Source organism: Rhinolophus hipposideros (assembly GCF_964194185.1).
Source record: "Rhinolophus hipposideros genome assembly, chromosome: 5".
Classification (NCBI taxonomy): domain Eukaryota; kingdom Metazoa; phylum Chordata; class Mammalia; order Chiroptera; family Rhinolophidae; genus Rhinolophus; species Rhinolophus hipposideros.
Genome location: NC_138051.1, coordinates 59,871,408 through 59,887,521, shown reverse-complemented (window position 1 = coordinate 59,887,521; position 16,114 = coordinate 59,871,408). Strand labels below are relative to the sequence as shown.

Genomic DNA, 16,114 nt, shown 5'->3' with positions numbered 1-16,114 from the left:
GCCCTGCCTAAAAAAAATTTATATTAAAAACAAAACAAAATCTACAGAGTCAAAGCTATTGCCAGTCCTTTGTGCTGCTAAACGTAGACCCTGAGGAGACTGACAAATGCCTATCAGAGTCTCTTTATGTATTCTGAGCTGCGAAGATGGGCCCAAAGCTTGATGTAAAATTGGGTTAAGGGCTGGAAGGTGCTGGACTTTTGGCTTGAAGTGAGGCAGCTAGAGATGAAAGAGTTGTGGAGAGGATGTAAAAGGTCCAAGAGGATGGTGGCAAACTGGGGCCAAAGAGAAGAACAGTGAACAAACGTCTCCTCTTGGTAAGGAATAGCAAGTGAATTTTAGGACTGTGTGGTCTTGGAGTTGGCAAAGAACTGTTAAGAATTATTTACTGTTGGACTTCTGGTCAAGATGGCAGGGTAGGCTATACCACAATATTGAGAAAAGGAAGAAGAGTATGGCAATTTCTGTTTTTCTTTCCTCCAAATATCTGTTCTACTCATTTGATACTATTGAATTAATATTTCATACAATTTTATTGTTAAATTTTAAGTATCTTCTAGTGTTTTCACTGAAAGTAGCAAACTAAAGTACGATATTGTGTTTACAAAAAAAGGAATTATTTACTGTTAAGAACTTATTGTTAAGAACTTGCTGTTATTCTTACTGTTAAGAACTAACTCTCAAAACAAACGTGTGTAGCTGAGTCCAGCCCACTCTACTACTAGGAGTCCTCCAAATTAAAGTCCATGTAGCATATACTATTGATCAAAAGATAAAGTAATACAAAAAAGGATAATTTGGAACTTACATAATATTAAAACTCAACAGAATCATAGAAATTGATTAGAACTTGGACTCACAGAAGATTTTTTCATGGGAAGGGAGTATTTCATGTCAAGCAAACACAAGACAAGGCCAAGGCCATAGTGATTCCACCGGCAAAAAGACAGAGAACCACTGTTGGATTCAGACAGTTCATCCCTTATACAGTGGAAAAAAGGTAGCCGAAGGTGGCATTGCCCCATGGTCCTTGTCCTACACATAAAAAGGATGGTACTAAAGCAAAAGGAGCCAGATGACTACACTGCGCATTGTAGGATTGATAGTTGCCGAGGAGCCAATTCTAGACTGCAGCTAGAAGTTTTATATGCTACAGCTCTGTTCTGAGGTGAGCAGGGTGGAAAGCCCCACACCTCATCAGAATCCAGAAGGTGGTGAGAAACTGTCATGGCGGCCTCCCAGGAGAGATGTGGAGGAGAGTGGGGGGTACCTCAAGGCAGCTTCCCTATGCCTCTCATTCTCCAGAGTTCCAGAAGGATCACAAAGCTTTCTTTCAAGACTCAGATAGCTGCTCAAGCCTTTGCCTGCGTGACGTAGGTGGATGCGTGCAAGGTCGCCAGGTGCTCATGTGGAGCACCGTGTACTTTATCCTTGATACTGATTAGAACTGCTTGTGTGTGGTGAGAGTGAAAAGCAGACCACCTCTTACTAAGGTGGTTTTATTACTAAGGTCACGGCTCCTATTAGGTGGTCCTCTCCACCAGCACTCTGTCTCTAGATTCTGGTAAATCTCATTCCCCTCCTTCTTCCAGGCTAAGGGGAATAATGGTGTCCCTGCTGTTACTTGCCCTGGGACACTGCACTCTTCTTTGCGGTATCCCTGCTCATACTTTTGCAGAACCTCTTTATTAACTCTTCTCAAATTACCTAATTCGAGAGTGCCTTCTATTCCCCTAAAGTGGTGTAGAATGTGGCCCCAAGACACGAACCCTCAAAATAGGATTCCAGGATTGGATTGCTCACACACTTGAGGAGCACAGGGTACATTCCTGACTGGGAGAAATGGTGAAGCAAGTGATCCAAGGCATACGGTGGCATCATAATTATCACTGGTGTGGCACAGTGTAGACCAAAAGGTACTCTAACGCCAAGTCCTCTGAGCCCATCTCTGATTTCAGCCTCCCTTCTCAGATACCTGCCTTAGTCTCACCACTCTTCTGCCTCAGGGCTTTCTCCTAAACCATGGGGACATGGTCAGCCCATGGGAATGCAGTCTGGAATTGCAAGGGAGCTACCCTCCACAAATGAGGGACAAGAATGGTGATGAAAAGACTCTGCTCCTCTTCCTCTGAGGTACATACCTCATGATTTGTCAGAAGGTCATTTGTCAATGGGTTATTAAACCCTAGTTGCTCACAGAGATACCAACTCAAAAATATCTTGCATTTCCTGTTCTTTTCTCCAAATTCCTTCATTCCTGCTCTCTTGGGTTACCTTCCAAATAAACTTCCTGTATCCATATCTTTGTCATAGACTCTGCCGTCTGGGAGAAGGCAAATGAACATGACTGGTGCTAGGAATGGATCTAGAAAGGTGTCCCCTTGGGGTGATATTCTAGGACTGAGTCATTCAGTCAGATGGCAAAAGCCTTTCATTGCTGGTAGTAAGTGGTGTGGTCACAGCCCCTGGCCTGTTGAAACTTCATCATTACTAAGAGTTTTCTGTGTGCTGGGTTGGGAGGAGGTGTAAGAGGAGGGGGAAATACTGGGATATGCAAGAGCTCTGCACCAGAATGGTGTGAGGCCGAAACTGCAGGGCCAGAACTAGGGCAAGTAAGGCAAGTAAGAGGCTTGGGCACAGCGTTCGAGGAGGTCCTCATTCTCAGGATTGTGCAAGTGCAGGGATGGCATCCAAAAGTGTTTCCTTGAAGTCTGCTCCCTGGGTACCTCAAGTGCCTCACCAGGTCCTGGCCCTGCCTCATGGCTCCTGGTTAGAGTGGGGATTGAAGGAGGCCAGGTGATAAATTGAGTTCTTACTAAAATCTGTTTCACATAGTTCCAAAGGGTCCATATATCACCCTCTGGTTATTTCACAGCCCTGAGTGTATAATTGAGACAGATTTTCTTAGCAGCTCCGAGTCCTTGTATTGTTTTCCTGACCTGCAGCATTAGAGTCATTATATAGGAAGGGCAGGTGAAAGCTCCTCAATTAGAGCCCTCCCCTACAACCAAGATGGCAAATCAATGGAAATAATGAATCTTTGTGTGTTTGCTGAGTGAGTCATATGTACGTGACCCATGAGGGTGGGTATGTATGTGGAACTTAGTCTCTCCATCAGTGCCTACCTGAGAATACCACCTCAGGGGGCACTGAGAAACCCAGTGAACAGGAAGATTCATCCAGTGCATGTGACCTAGCTCACCTCCGCCCTTGGCTGCCTCAGTGCTTGCAAAAATAATCCCGTGAATGGAATAGCCATGTGTTGGCAACAGGATAAGCTCCCTCTCACCAAGGCTGGTCTAGTTATTGCCACTGCTGCCTGCCTGATTGTAGAGTGACATAGACTGAAGCTGAGCAGCCAGTGGCTTCCATCTCTTGAAAAGAACAGCCAGCTAATTACATTGAAACGCTTCATAATGGAGGGGACAGTTATTCCTCCTTCCTGGGACCGGCATACATATTGTATGATTACATTATATAAAATGTCCGGAAGAGGCAAATCCATAGAGACAGAACACAGGTTTGTGGTTGTCAGGGGCCGGGGGAGAGAGACATGGGGAGTGACTGCTAATGGGTAGGGGGTTTCTTTTTGCAGTGATGAAATTCTGGAATTAGATCGTTGTGATGGTTGTAAAATTTTGTGAATATACTAAAACCAGTGAATTGCACTGGTTTAAAATAAGTAAATATTGAATAATAGTGATAACACCAAATGCTGGTGAGGTTTCAGAGAAGCTCATATATTGCTGTTGGTTAATACGAAATGATACAGCCACTTTAGAAAACAGTGGACAGTTTCTTACAAAACAGAACATGCAACTATCATACAGCACAGCTTTCTGACACCGAGGCATTTATCCCAGAGAAATGAAAACTTATGTTCACACAAAAACCTGTAAATGGATGTTTATAGAAGCTCTGTTTTTAATAGCCCCAAACTGGAAACAAACCAGGGGTTCTTAAACAGGTGAGTAGTTAAACTTACATAAAATAAAAATTTATTTAAAAACTAGTAGGTCGCAACGAGACCACTACATGCCTATTAGAATGGTAAAAATTCAGAACACTTGACTGCACCAAATGCTGATGAGGATGTGGAGCAATAGGAACTTCCATTCATTGCTGCTGGGAATGCAAAATGGCACAGCCACTTTGAAAGACAGTTTGATGGTTTCTACACAACTAAACATACTTATTGTATAATTGAGTGATTGTGTTCCTTGGTATTTACCCAAAGGAATTGAAAACTTAGGTCTGCACAAACACTTGCACGTGGATGTTTAGGAAGCTTTAGTAATAATTGCCCAAACTTAGAAGCAACCAAAATGTCCTTTAGTAGGTGAATGGGTAAATAAACTGTGGTACATTCGGGCAATGGGATAATATTCAGAGCTAAGACTAAATGAGCTATAAAGCCATGAAAAGGTAAAGAGCGTTACTGTAAAAGAAAACTTATGTAGTCCTTTTATAATATAGCTAATGGTGTGGGAATTATTTTTGATCTCTGCTACTCCCTCAGTCTCCATATCCATTCAAGCACCAAATCCTGCTGATTCTACCGCGTAATTGCCACTTCTTTCCATCTAGTCCAAGCTAAATTTGGCCTGTGTATAGGGCACTTCTACTTTTACCTACCTCTAACACTGTAGCCAGAATGGTATTTAAAAAAAAAAAAGATCATACTCATCCTTTGCTTAAAATCCACCAATGAATGACTTCTCATGGATCACAGGAAAAAGGCTAAAATCTTCAACATGCAATTTAAGGCCTTGCAGGATCTATTCCGACTGTACCTCACCAGCTCCATTTTGAGATGCGTCGCCTTGCCTTTCTACGTTCCAACTACTTCTTGAACTTGCCACACGCATTCTGAACTCAGAGCATGGGCACACACTGTCGTTCCTGCCGGGAGCCCGCTTCTACCGTGCACACAGCCTCACCCTTTAGGTCTCACCGAAATGCTACCTTCTCTGGGTAGCTTTCCCATTATTTTGGTCTAGGTGAGGTCAAATTTCTCACACCTTCCTAATAACTTGTCACAAGTGAAATTTAAAATTTATTGAAGTTATTGTTTAGTGTCTGCCTTCCCTGCTATAATATAACCTCAAAGAGAGAAGGAACTAGGTCTCCTTATTGTATCCCCAAAGCCTCGCATTTAAAAGGTCAGTAAATCTCTATGAAACTATAAATGACTGGCTTGATGAATGAATAAATGAATCAACAAATTTAAATCTTACACTGGTCAAATCATGAAATAGAATTATCTGCACCATAATTACAATATTACACAGTTAAGTTTAATGATGTTAGTCATAATCCCAAATAAAAGATTTGCAAAGCTTCAATGTATATGTATATAAACAAAAAGAGGAAATAAGTGAGAATGACTTCACTACAAATCCAGGTTATAATCCCTCACTGATATTCCAAAAGTATTAAACAACAAAGGAAAAGAGATGTATCTTAATATAGCATCCACTTTCAAAGGAGGCATACATATATCCAAATAAAAGTAGTTCTGAGACAAGCTCCAACTATGTTATTCAGACAGAAAACTCAGATTCTCTGAAAGAGTAATTTATATGCTACTTATAAAAATGTATTTATACATATATTTCATACATTCTCTTAACTTTTATAAAATGGGTGAACTTAACTAATATATTCAAGCAAAATCAAAATTTAACTATTTTAAAGATTAGATCTTTATAACTTTTAAAATTTATTAATGAGAAAAAACTACAAACTCCTGAACCAAAATTTTATTTTAAATTATTAGGCTTTTAGAGCATATGAAAATTTTTCATCACATATGACATATAAGATGTTAGCACATTGAACTACAACAGAAAATATTTTTATACAACTTTTGAATCACTAATATGCTCATATCTCTTGTGAGTGAATACCCGGTTTGCTTAAATCACCTTTGTCATGGAATGTCAAGTAAGTTTAAAATTTTTATATTATTGTTTAATAACTTCCTAATAAGGTTTTGAGTTTCTATTTGACTTATACATAGTATTTTTTTCAATGTATTGAGTACTGTCGTAGCTTTTTCTCTCATCTCTGGTGGGACATATTTAAGATCTAAATATTCAGATAACTTAGATCTAGAATTATACAGCACGTTAATAACAGTTCCAATGTCATAAACTTCGCCACTACTTCGTCCTAGTGGTAATAACTGGGATGTATACATCTTTTCTAATCTATGTTCCGCTGCTGCTGCTAGAGCAAGGCTTCGTTTTAGGTGCTCTTTAGAGGCTTGAATATCCTCTCTGTATTCTGGCTTGAGGCTCTCAGCAAGAGGTACCTTTTGCACCTCTGAACTAATATCTGAAATTTGTTTCAAAATGTCTTCATTACTCAAAATCAGTGGGTGTTTGTCAAATGCTAGTGTTTCATCTTCGCCTGAGAGCTGAGGGACATCTTCCAGTTCTGTGGAGGTATCCCAGTCAGTGCTCCTACTTGAAGGACTTGTGGGTAATTCAGTAACGTTTGGCCAGGACGTTGTTGCCTCTGTTTGTTTTACATCTGGCTCTGGCTCTGGCTCTGGCTCTTCTTTTTCAATATAAGGTTCTTTTGAGTGTAAAACAATAGAAACATTGTTTGGTTTAATTGACCAAAATGGTGTCCTTTCAGTCGGCGGAGTTTTGCTCCCTATCTCCATTGTGAAGCCTCTAGTAGAGAAAGTCGTAGCTTCATCACTGACAGGGTTGATTATAACATCATTCTCAGCTGAAGCTTCATCATGTGTAATTATCTCCTTAAATTTTGATACCTTCGATCCCATAGAATAAACATTATTTGGAGGCTCTGATTTTTTCTCATGGCCTGGGTCCCTAGTGGGAACACTTAGTAGTAGGTTCTGTAAAACTTGTACGTAATGATTCAAGTTTTGTTCTTCATCAGGTATCATAGTCATGCCTTAAGGAAAAAAAAAAATCAAACAATAAGTAACATTTATTATTGTATCTGACATATTGACAAAGTCTACTGACCCAAATTTACTCCATTTGCTATCACTTCACAGTTGAAATTAAAAAAAACAAAAAACAAGAAATAAAGCACCTCTGACACAGTCAACTCTCACTTAAAAGAGCAAAATTATTTTTTCAGATTCTTATTGAAAGAGATGAGCGAGATGGTGTAAAAGTTGCATGTTAGCATAATTCTCTATATCTTTTTGCTGTTACTCTCCCATATAACTTATGATTCAGTAGGCAACTTATTAAAAACAAAATTTTTGATTATGTCCTCCAACACAGGGTGTGCTGAAGTAAAGTCATACTGGCTCACCAGAGCCTATTATTAAATTTTTAGTAATTTTGTGAGCCAGATGTTAAACATAGACATTAAAAATTAAATTATCTGAATTTGAAATTAATTATATTGAAAACAAAGGTAATAAATATTCGAAACTCAATCACTTTCTTATTTCATTTTACTATTATCTTCGCTCTTGAGGTTATTTACATCTAGGGTATCTGTGTATGGTAGAAATGCTATATAATGGTGTGCTACTGTATATTTTTTTCTACCTCCCGCTTCAGTTATGTCCAGTAGGTAGCTTGAAATCAACAACAATGGGGAAAATGCTATAAACCAGGACTTACCCTTCTCTCCAAAAAGCCTACGTAAACATTTACTAATTTATCACTGCCTTCAACCAAGCAAAGATCTAACTACAGCCTGTGAGTCATATCCACCCAACTGTTTTTGTAAATAAAGTTTTATTGGAACCCAGCCAGTCTTGCCCATTTGTTTATGTATTGTCTATGGCTGCTTTGGGCTGCACCAGCAGAGTTGAGTAGCTACAACAAAGACCACATGGCCTACAAAGCTGAAAATACTTACTATCTGGCCTTTTACAGAAGAAGTTTGCAGATTCTAGTCTAAACCATCAACTTTTCACTCTGACAACAAAATTGACAGTTTTTTTGTGCTGCTATTTTGCAGCATTTGAGTGGTGAAGCCTCTCATTTCCAATGTGGAAAACAGAAACGCTGATTGAATAAGATATTCTGAAATTCTGTTCAACCCCCTACTCCTCAGTCAGAAGTTTTTAATTTTAAGTGCTGGAAATTTGTATTGCATGTAACTTTGAATTGATTTTGCCACTATCATAGATACCAATTGATTTAATTCAAGGAAGTAAATCACTTTTTACCAAATTCTAATACGTAACTCCTACTTGAATCCTCCTTCTCCAGGTAAAATGAAATACAGTAACAAAATTTCTGTTCAGGAGGCACTTTCATTCATCTTTTTGGCAAGCACAAATAGTCAAAAAATGCTTTATATTTACCCTCTCCTGTCTTCCTTAACTCTTCTGGTAAAATTTAGAAAGACCAGATGAAGTTTAATCAAGAATGAAAGCATATTTCCAAATTTTAAAAAATTCTTCATGAGAACAGTTTGGTGAGGCAATGTAATAGTGGAAAGACACTAGACTTGTCTAGAGACCTAGATTCTAAAAGTAGATTCTGCATTTTATGTCAGGCTTGGAAAAGCCCTGCACACTTCAAAAGCCATATGATGATGATGAAGGGGAAAAAAGAAAGATACAGGACATAGATTTGGACACTGTCCTTATGCTGGTATTTTGTAATCACTGACATAGGATCATACATTCATCGGCGAATTATGGATTTTTTAAAAACATGGGCAGAAGGGTAACAAACCAAACTCACGTGGGTAGTTGCCTTTGAGGACAGGGAATGGGACTAAAGTTGGACATTAAAGGGGACTTTAGACTCACCTACTGGTATCATGTAATGTTTTATTCCCTAAAAACAAATACAAATACACACACCCAATTACTTAATATAGTAAACCATTAAAAGTTACATTTTATAAAGTAAAATAACTTATTTATGCATTCTCATATGTATAAAGTGCATTGTCCTAAAGGAAAATATTAAGTAAAATGAATATGTAGCCTAGTGCAGTGAGTAAAAAAAAATCTTTGATTCTGCTTCTGGTTCTACTACTTTCTAGCATCACGACCTTAGATAATTACTTAATTTCTCTGAACATTTACTTAACTATAAAATTAAGGTACCATATCTGCCCTTTTATCTCACAGAACCAAATAAATTAGATATTTGAAAACACTTTAAAAGCTACAGAACACTATATAAGATAATAATATTCTCTGTAAAGTAACTGCTTACATTTCTTTAAAATATAAATTTAAGTCTCTAAAAAGAACATTAAAAACAAGATTTGGATCCTATTTAGTAAAAACACTAGAAGCTTTCCTGCTAAAGACAGAAACAAGGTCAGGACACTAATATCTCCATTATTATTTAATATGGTATTGGAGGTATTAGTCAATGTAATGTGACAAGGGAAAATAATTGACAGCATAAGAATTCAAAAGGAAAAGGCAAAACTATCTTTATATGCAGATAATATAATTATATATCTTGACAAAACAAAAGAATCAATTGAAATAAAGTTTCTTAAATTTAAGACTATTGATATGAAAATAGAACTCATAAGATTTTCTTTTTCTCCCAGAGTTAGGAGTGGTTTCATTTCTCTACCTCTGCTGAGAAACTATGGTTTTTGTGGCCATTTTTATAAATTAAAAATGTGACTTTTTTTTTAAAGGTCTTGCCAGTCATTTTAAGCTACAAATAATGGTTTTAACATGTGTAAATTAACTGGCTTATTTTATTTTTTTTAAAGAAACTGAATTAAAAAAAACATCGCAAGTAAACTTAGTGCTCTGTCATCTATGTAAATATATCGTAAACTATTGAATTTTTAAAATAATATTTGGAAGTCAAGTTTTTAGAAATGCACTATCAACCACCAATTTAAATACGTATCTAATTGCATACATAAACCTTCAATTGGTTAAAGGTATAAGAAACAAATACTTTCTTCTACAATGTCTTTTAAAAGAATAAATATATATGAATGTGTTTTTTGTAAAAACCTAAAGGACTATACTTTTGTCTGTTTCTGGAGAGATTTCCTAATCAGTAAAGCTAAAATACTATTATGCATTAACTATTTTAACAAACACTTTTATTCCAGAAAAACCTTACACTCAAAAAAGAAAAAAGAAATTGCTTCTATGCTCCTAAGAAGTGATGGCATGCGAAAAATTACAATAAAATGTAATGATAGTAATAAAATGATAACATTAAAAATCTTGCACAGTAATATACCTAGTTCCTTTGAGACTAAAGTTTTAAGAAAATATAAAACATGTCACCTTAATCTCAAAGAATCAACAGTTTCTAAACTGAATAAAAAAGGAAAACTAAACCACTCCCACCTACTCTTTGCTTAAACTTCGGGGGGGATATAATTTTTAAAAGATATATAATCTCAAATTTGAGAATTTTAATATGAAATATCTTTACTTCAAAGTGTAATAAGATATAGGGTTACAATAAAGCTAGGTAATTTTATTATTTCTTTGGGGAGTTCCTATTTAATGCTACAATTTAAAATTTCAGAAGAATATTGGTAAAATTTAGGTCTTTTTAAAAACTTTACTTTTTTAAAAGAGTATTTTCTTATGTATTTCATTTGTGTGCTGATTGAGTAGTTATCACAGAATGCAAAAACGGAAAGTAAATAGGGTATGTTCAAATCTACACAGAATTTGGGTTTAGCACTTTAGCTAATATAGCTTAACTTTTTGAAAACTGCATTGAAAAACATATAATGTGAATGTGGGATTTCACTTAAAATGTGTTACAAACCAAATAGCTGGTGTCTTAAAAACTGGCTATTATAAAACCTACATAATATAATAAAATCATACAGACCAATAGAATTTGTCAATTAAAATGTTCTATGTATGGTTTCTAAGTGTTATAATTCTCTGATAATATTTAACATGAATTGTATTTTATTGTGGCATTGACTTGGTTATATTTCCTGACATTCTTAATTATGGGCCTGTAAAGTAAAACAATTTTAAGTTAATAGCATGTGTATTTATCTACAGACTTTTAAAAGAAAAAACTCGAGGCTTGGCATCAAACTGCTTGTCAAGTAAAAAGAATGCTTCTAAAGAAATGTACACTGGTTAACTGCCTATAAAAATGAAATGTTAAAGGAGAATTTTAGACAAATTTTTTAAATATTGAACTTATTTACATTCTCTCTAATTTATTTAGAGTATTATGAATCACTACTAAGTTAGAATTCTACCTAATTAATTTAGATAGAAGTCAAATAGTCAATTAGGACTTCATTGTCTTTTTCAATAACTAGTACTTTATACACAAACTGAAAAATAATACACACAAAAGCATTCTAAACCTAATTCCAACATATTTTGACCAAAATTAAAAATAAAAACAGGCCATCCCATAATTTCCGTACATGCTCCACTTAGATGTTCTTGTTTATTTGTAAAACGCACTGTCACTTCCATAAGACCCAAATAAAACGTTTTAAAGCAATAAGACTGAACTTCCACTTCCAAAAAGATAGAGAATGTGTACTTTTCCCCTATTCTTCCTACTTAAGCACAGTTAAAAGCCCTTGACAATATATATAAAACAATCATGAGAGGACTCTGAAAGGTGGAGAGAAGGCAAACCAACTAGCGGCTTCAAGACCCAAGGAATGACACAGCAGTAAGTTCCTTGGGTTTTCTTTTTGTCACATGTACCCCAGACTGGGTGCTGGAACAGCTGGCAACCCAGAAACACCAATGGACACAGACAATAAAAGGCTCCAAGAAAAGGCTGCTCTCTTCATAGCCAAAGGACCAGGAAAGGGGTAGCCTAGCAAGACAGAATATTTTTAGTTAATAACTGCTCTATTCCAGCCAAATATCACAGAAAACACGGAAGCCTGACCCCCGCTAGCAAAAGCTGTGTGGAGAACCTAGCTTCTACGGTCATCAGGCTTCAGTGAGGTGCCTCATCCCACAGAAGTGCTGCTACCAAGTAGAATCAATACCTTCTCTTCCCATAGAAAAGGCTGCATGAGGACCTGGACTTTCATCTCCACCCTGTGTTAACAAGACAGCATTCCTCTTCCACTGCTGAAGTGGTGTCAGAGGCCCATTTAAATCTGTAACAGAAGCTTTAAATAAGATCCAGAGTCTTACAACATAATACCCAAGATGCCCAGGTTTTAATCAAAAACCAGTGGTCTCAACAAGAACCAGGAAAATCTCAATTTGAATAGAAAAAATAGTCAGCAAATGCCAACTCGGAGATAACACAGGTATTAGAATTATCTGACAGGGATTTAAAAGTAGCCATCATAAAAATGGTTCACTAAGCAATTATGGACATGTTTGAAGCAAGTGAAAGTCTCAACAACAAAAAAATAGAATATGAACCAAACTGAAATTTTAGAACTGAAAAAACACAATAATTGAAATTTTAAAAATCGACAGGATAGGCTCAACGTCAGAACGAAGGGGACAGAGGAAAGAATCAGTGAACTGGTAGCTAGAACAATAGCAATTACTTGATCTGAACAATAGAGAGAAAATGAACTGGGGAAAAAAATGAACAGAGCCTCAGCGACTTGTGAGACTATAACAAAAAGATCTAACATTCATGTCATCTGAGTCTTAGAAGGAAGTGAAAGAGGGTGAGTCTGAAAAAGTATTCAAAGACATAATAATGGCTGAAAATGCCCCAAATTTGGAAAAGACACGAACTTATAGATTCAAGAAGCTGAGTGAACCTCAAACAGAATAAACCTAAAGAAACCCATGCCAAAACGTATCATGGTCAAACTTTGGAAAACTGAAGACAAAGAAAAAAATCTTGAAAGAAACGAGAAAGAAATGACACCTTATCTATAGGAGAAAAACAATTTGAATGACAATTTGAGTTCTCATGAGGTCAGAACAAAATGGCATACTTTTCAAGTGTTAAAAAAAAAAATCCAGAATTTTCTGTCAAAAGAAAATGTCCTTCAGAAATGAAAGGATAATCAAGAGCTGTCTGATGAAGGAAAATTAAGAGAAGTTTTTGCCAGAAGACCTACCCTAAAAGAATGGCTAAATGAAGTTCATTAAACAGAAAGGAAATAATAAAAGAAGGAATCCTGTATCATTGGGAAGGAAGATAAAATAAAAAGAGCAGGGCTGCCCCGGTGGCTTAGGCGGTTGGAGCTCCGTGCTCCTAACTCCGAAGGCTGCCGGTTCGATTCCCACATGGGCCAGTGGGCTCTCAACCACAAGTTTGCTAGTTTGACTCCTCAAGTCCTGCAAGGGATGGTGGGCTCTGCCCCCTGCAACTGGCAACGGGAACTGGACCTGGAGCTGAGCTGCGCCCTCCACAACTAAGACTGAAAGTGCAACAACTTGAAGCTGAATGGCACCCTCCGGAACTAAGATTGAAAGGACAACAACTTGACTTGGAAAAAAGTCCTGGAGGTACACACTGTTCCCCAATAACATCCCCCAATAAAGCCCTGTTCCCCTTCCCCAATAAAATCTTTAAAAAAATAAAAATAAAAATAAATAATAAAAAGAGCAAAAATATGGGTAAAGGCAATAAATAGACTTTCCTTCTCTTGAGTTTTCCAAATTATGTTTGACAGTTGAAGCAAAAATATAATACCATCTGATGTAGTCCTCTATGTAAAAGAAACATTTAGGACAATTATATTATGAATGGGAGATGGTAAAAGGACATAAAGGGAGGTAAGTAAGGTTTCTACATTTCACTCAAACTGGTAAAATGTTGACACTAACAGACTGTAATAAATTATGCATATATAATGTAATACTTCGGCTATACAAAGAGATAAACTCAAAACACTGTAAGTCAAAACGGAATTCTAAAAAATCTCTCTCTCTCAGTATGAGTGCTCTTGGATCATGTGCTTAAAATATAATTCATATTTTTATAAACTAAGGTTTTAAAGTCTCATAATATCGGTAATTTAAACATGTGGTTTGGTGTAAGAATAAATGCTTGGTAAGTTAAAGGTGGTAGCAAAACGTCCATATAGTTGGGAGAAACCTGGTAGCTCAGTAAAGAGGAAAAGATAAAATTTAAAACTTCCACACGAAGACAAAAAGATTAAAGTTCAACAGAATACAGCTGGTCTTTCTGCTTTAAGAACTCATACATTTTTTGCTTTGCCCTTGACCCATAACCTTGATGTGGCAACTGTTGGTTTACCCCAAATTGAACCGAGAATCGCGGGTGCTCATTTTTTAAAAAAGATACAAATATAACTATGATTTTTAGTGCGATATCCAAGCAGCAGAGTGAAAAACAGAATGGGTTCATTAATTAAACGTTCATGCATCTAACGTTCATGCTTGTCAGTGTTCAGCTATTGGGGAGGGACAAGTCACAGGTTATAACTCTGTCTAACGGAGGCCTTGCTCCCGAGGACGCTCTGTGGCGGCGCACAGGAGGCCAGCGAGGTCCCAGCCTGCTGCCCGCATCCACGTGCTCTCCATGCCTCACCACTGGGGTCCACCTTTCTCTGCAAAAGGCCGGACGGTAAGCATTTTAGGCTTTGCAGGCCGTCCTGCCGCTGTGGCCGCTGCTAAACTGCTGTTACAGTGCAGGGAAGCCACCACGGGCGGGCAATGCATCAAGGAACGCGTGTGGCTGTGTTCCAATAAAACTTTATTTATGAACAATGACACTGACATGTCATACTTTTTCTCCTGCCACGAAAGCTCACATTTCACATTCACACTTAAGAATGTGAAAGCCATGCTCGCTCGGCCAGCGATCCCGAAGCACGCCGCCTTGGCCGGCGGCCGCGGTGTGCCCCCCCCCGTGCTTTATTGCACGTGCACCGGTGCAGGGCCACAGGGTTAACACCGAGGAACATCCCCGCGGGGATCGGGCGGCCCCACGCACGAGTCCAGCCCGGGACCGGCTGCGTCGCCAGGTCAGCCCCGAGGCGCGCAGTCCAGGAGGGAGAGGTCGGGCCGGAGGGGGACACAGCTCGGCGGAGGAGGCCAGCACCTGGACAGTGGGGTTTGGAAGGCGTGCAGGACCCGGGCAAACAAGAGCGGGGCCTCAGGCGGGTCCCCGAGCCCCGAGGCTGCCTGAGGCATGTCTCCTGAGCCCCTGCGCCTCGGGCCGCTCACTCACTCGGATACGCGGGCACCGACGAAGGCCATAGCAACAGCGCAACGAGAAGGACTAAGGACTTCATGGGCATCGTCCGCAGCGCTCCGCCATGCGACGGGAACGTCCTAGGGCCACCAGGCCGGGTACCTCAGCGCCGAAAGACTTGGGCGTCGGCGGCCGACCGTCCTACCTCGGGACCCTGGGCGCCCCGCAACGGTCGTCCCCAGCGCGCCAGGGAAGTCCGAGTGGGGGAGGGACGTGAGCGCCAAGCCCCGCCTCGCCCCGCCCCCTCGCCCCGCCCCTCGCCCCGCCCCTCGCCCCGCCCCGTCAGGGCCGCGCGCAGGGGGCGGGGCGACCCCGCCTGGTGCGCATGCTCTCTCTGCCTGGGAAGCTCTGCGTCGGGCGCGGGCCTCGGAACGTCTCGACGCCCCGGCGAGCACGAGCGCTCTGCGGTTGCGGGTGGCGGAGCTGGGCGCATCCATGGGACCTAAGCACACAGCAGTGCCTGAGACACGGTCCCTGCGTGGGCAGAAGTGTCTGTTGGAAGAGACGGGCAAATAACCTGGCCGTTACAACAGACTGAAACGTGCTGTAATGGAGGAGGTAGTAGGCACTGGAGCCTTGAGGGGGACCCGCCATCCAAAAAGACTTGGGAGGGGGTCGCCTAGTTGGAAGAAAGCTTGGAGCTCCCCAAGAACTAAAGTAGTTCAGTTAATTGCAAGGGTGGGGGCAGCTGTTGGAGGCGAGTGAGGAGAGAGAAGCAGAGGCATCAAAGCCACTTTCAGGGGCTTGGGTTTTGTTTTCCTTTTTTAAGAGATTACATTCCTTTTTTTTTTTTTTTTTTGGAAAAACCAAAACAGTAGCTATGGAGAATAAATCGGTGGTTGGGGTTAAGAATGTGGGAGTACAGTGACTATAAAGGGAGAGCGTGGAGTTCTTTTGGGTGATGGTTGGTTGTGGTGGCCACGAACCTAAACATGTCTTAAAATTCATAGAACTGGACACCACAAAGACCCAAGGTTACGGTACAATAATTTTTAAAAATTCACAGACACCCATTATTG

At 39.4% G+C, this 16,114-nt stretch overlaps 1 protein-coding gene across 1 annotated transcript; it reads right to left on the bottom strand.

Moving 5' to 3' along the window:
- Positions 1 to 5,033: 5,033 nt before the first annotated feature.
- Positions 5,034 to 15,288, bottom strand: SPESP1 (sperm equatorial segment protein 1). The gene is given in 3 exon segments (XM_081049014.1): positions 5,034 to 6,014; positions 6,017 to 6,930; positions 15,072 to 15,288. Coding segments are annotated over 3 exon segments (1,014 nt in total). The 5' UTR covers positions 15,142 to 15,288; the 3' UTR covers positions 5,034 to 5,984.
- Positions 15,289 to 16,114: the final 826 nt, after the last annotated feature.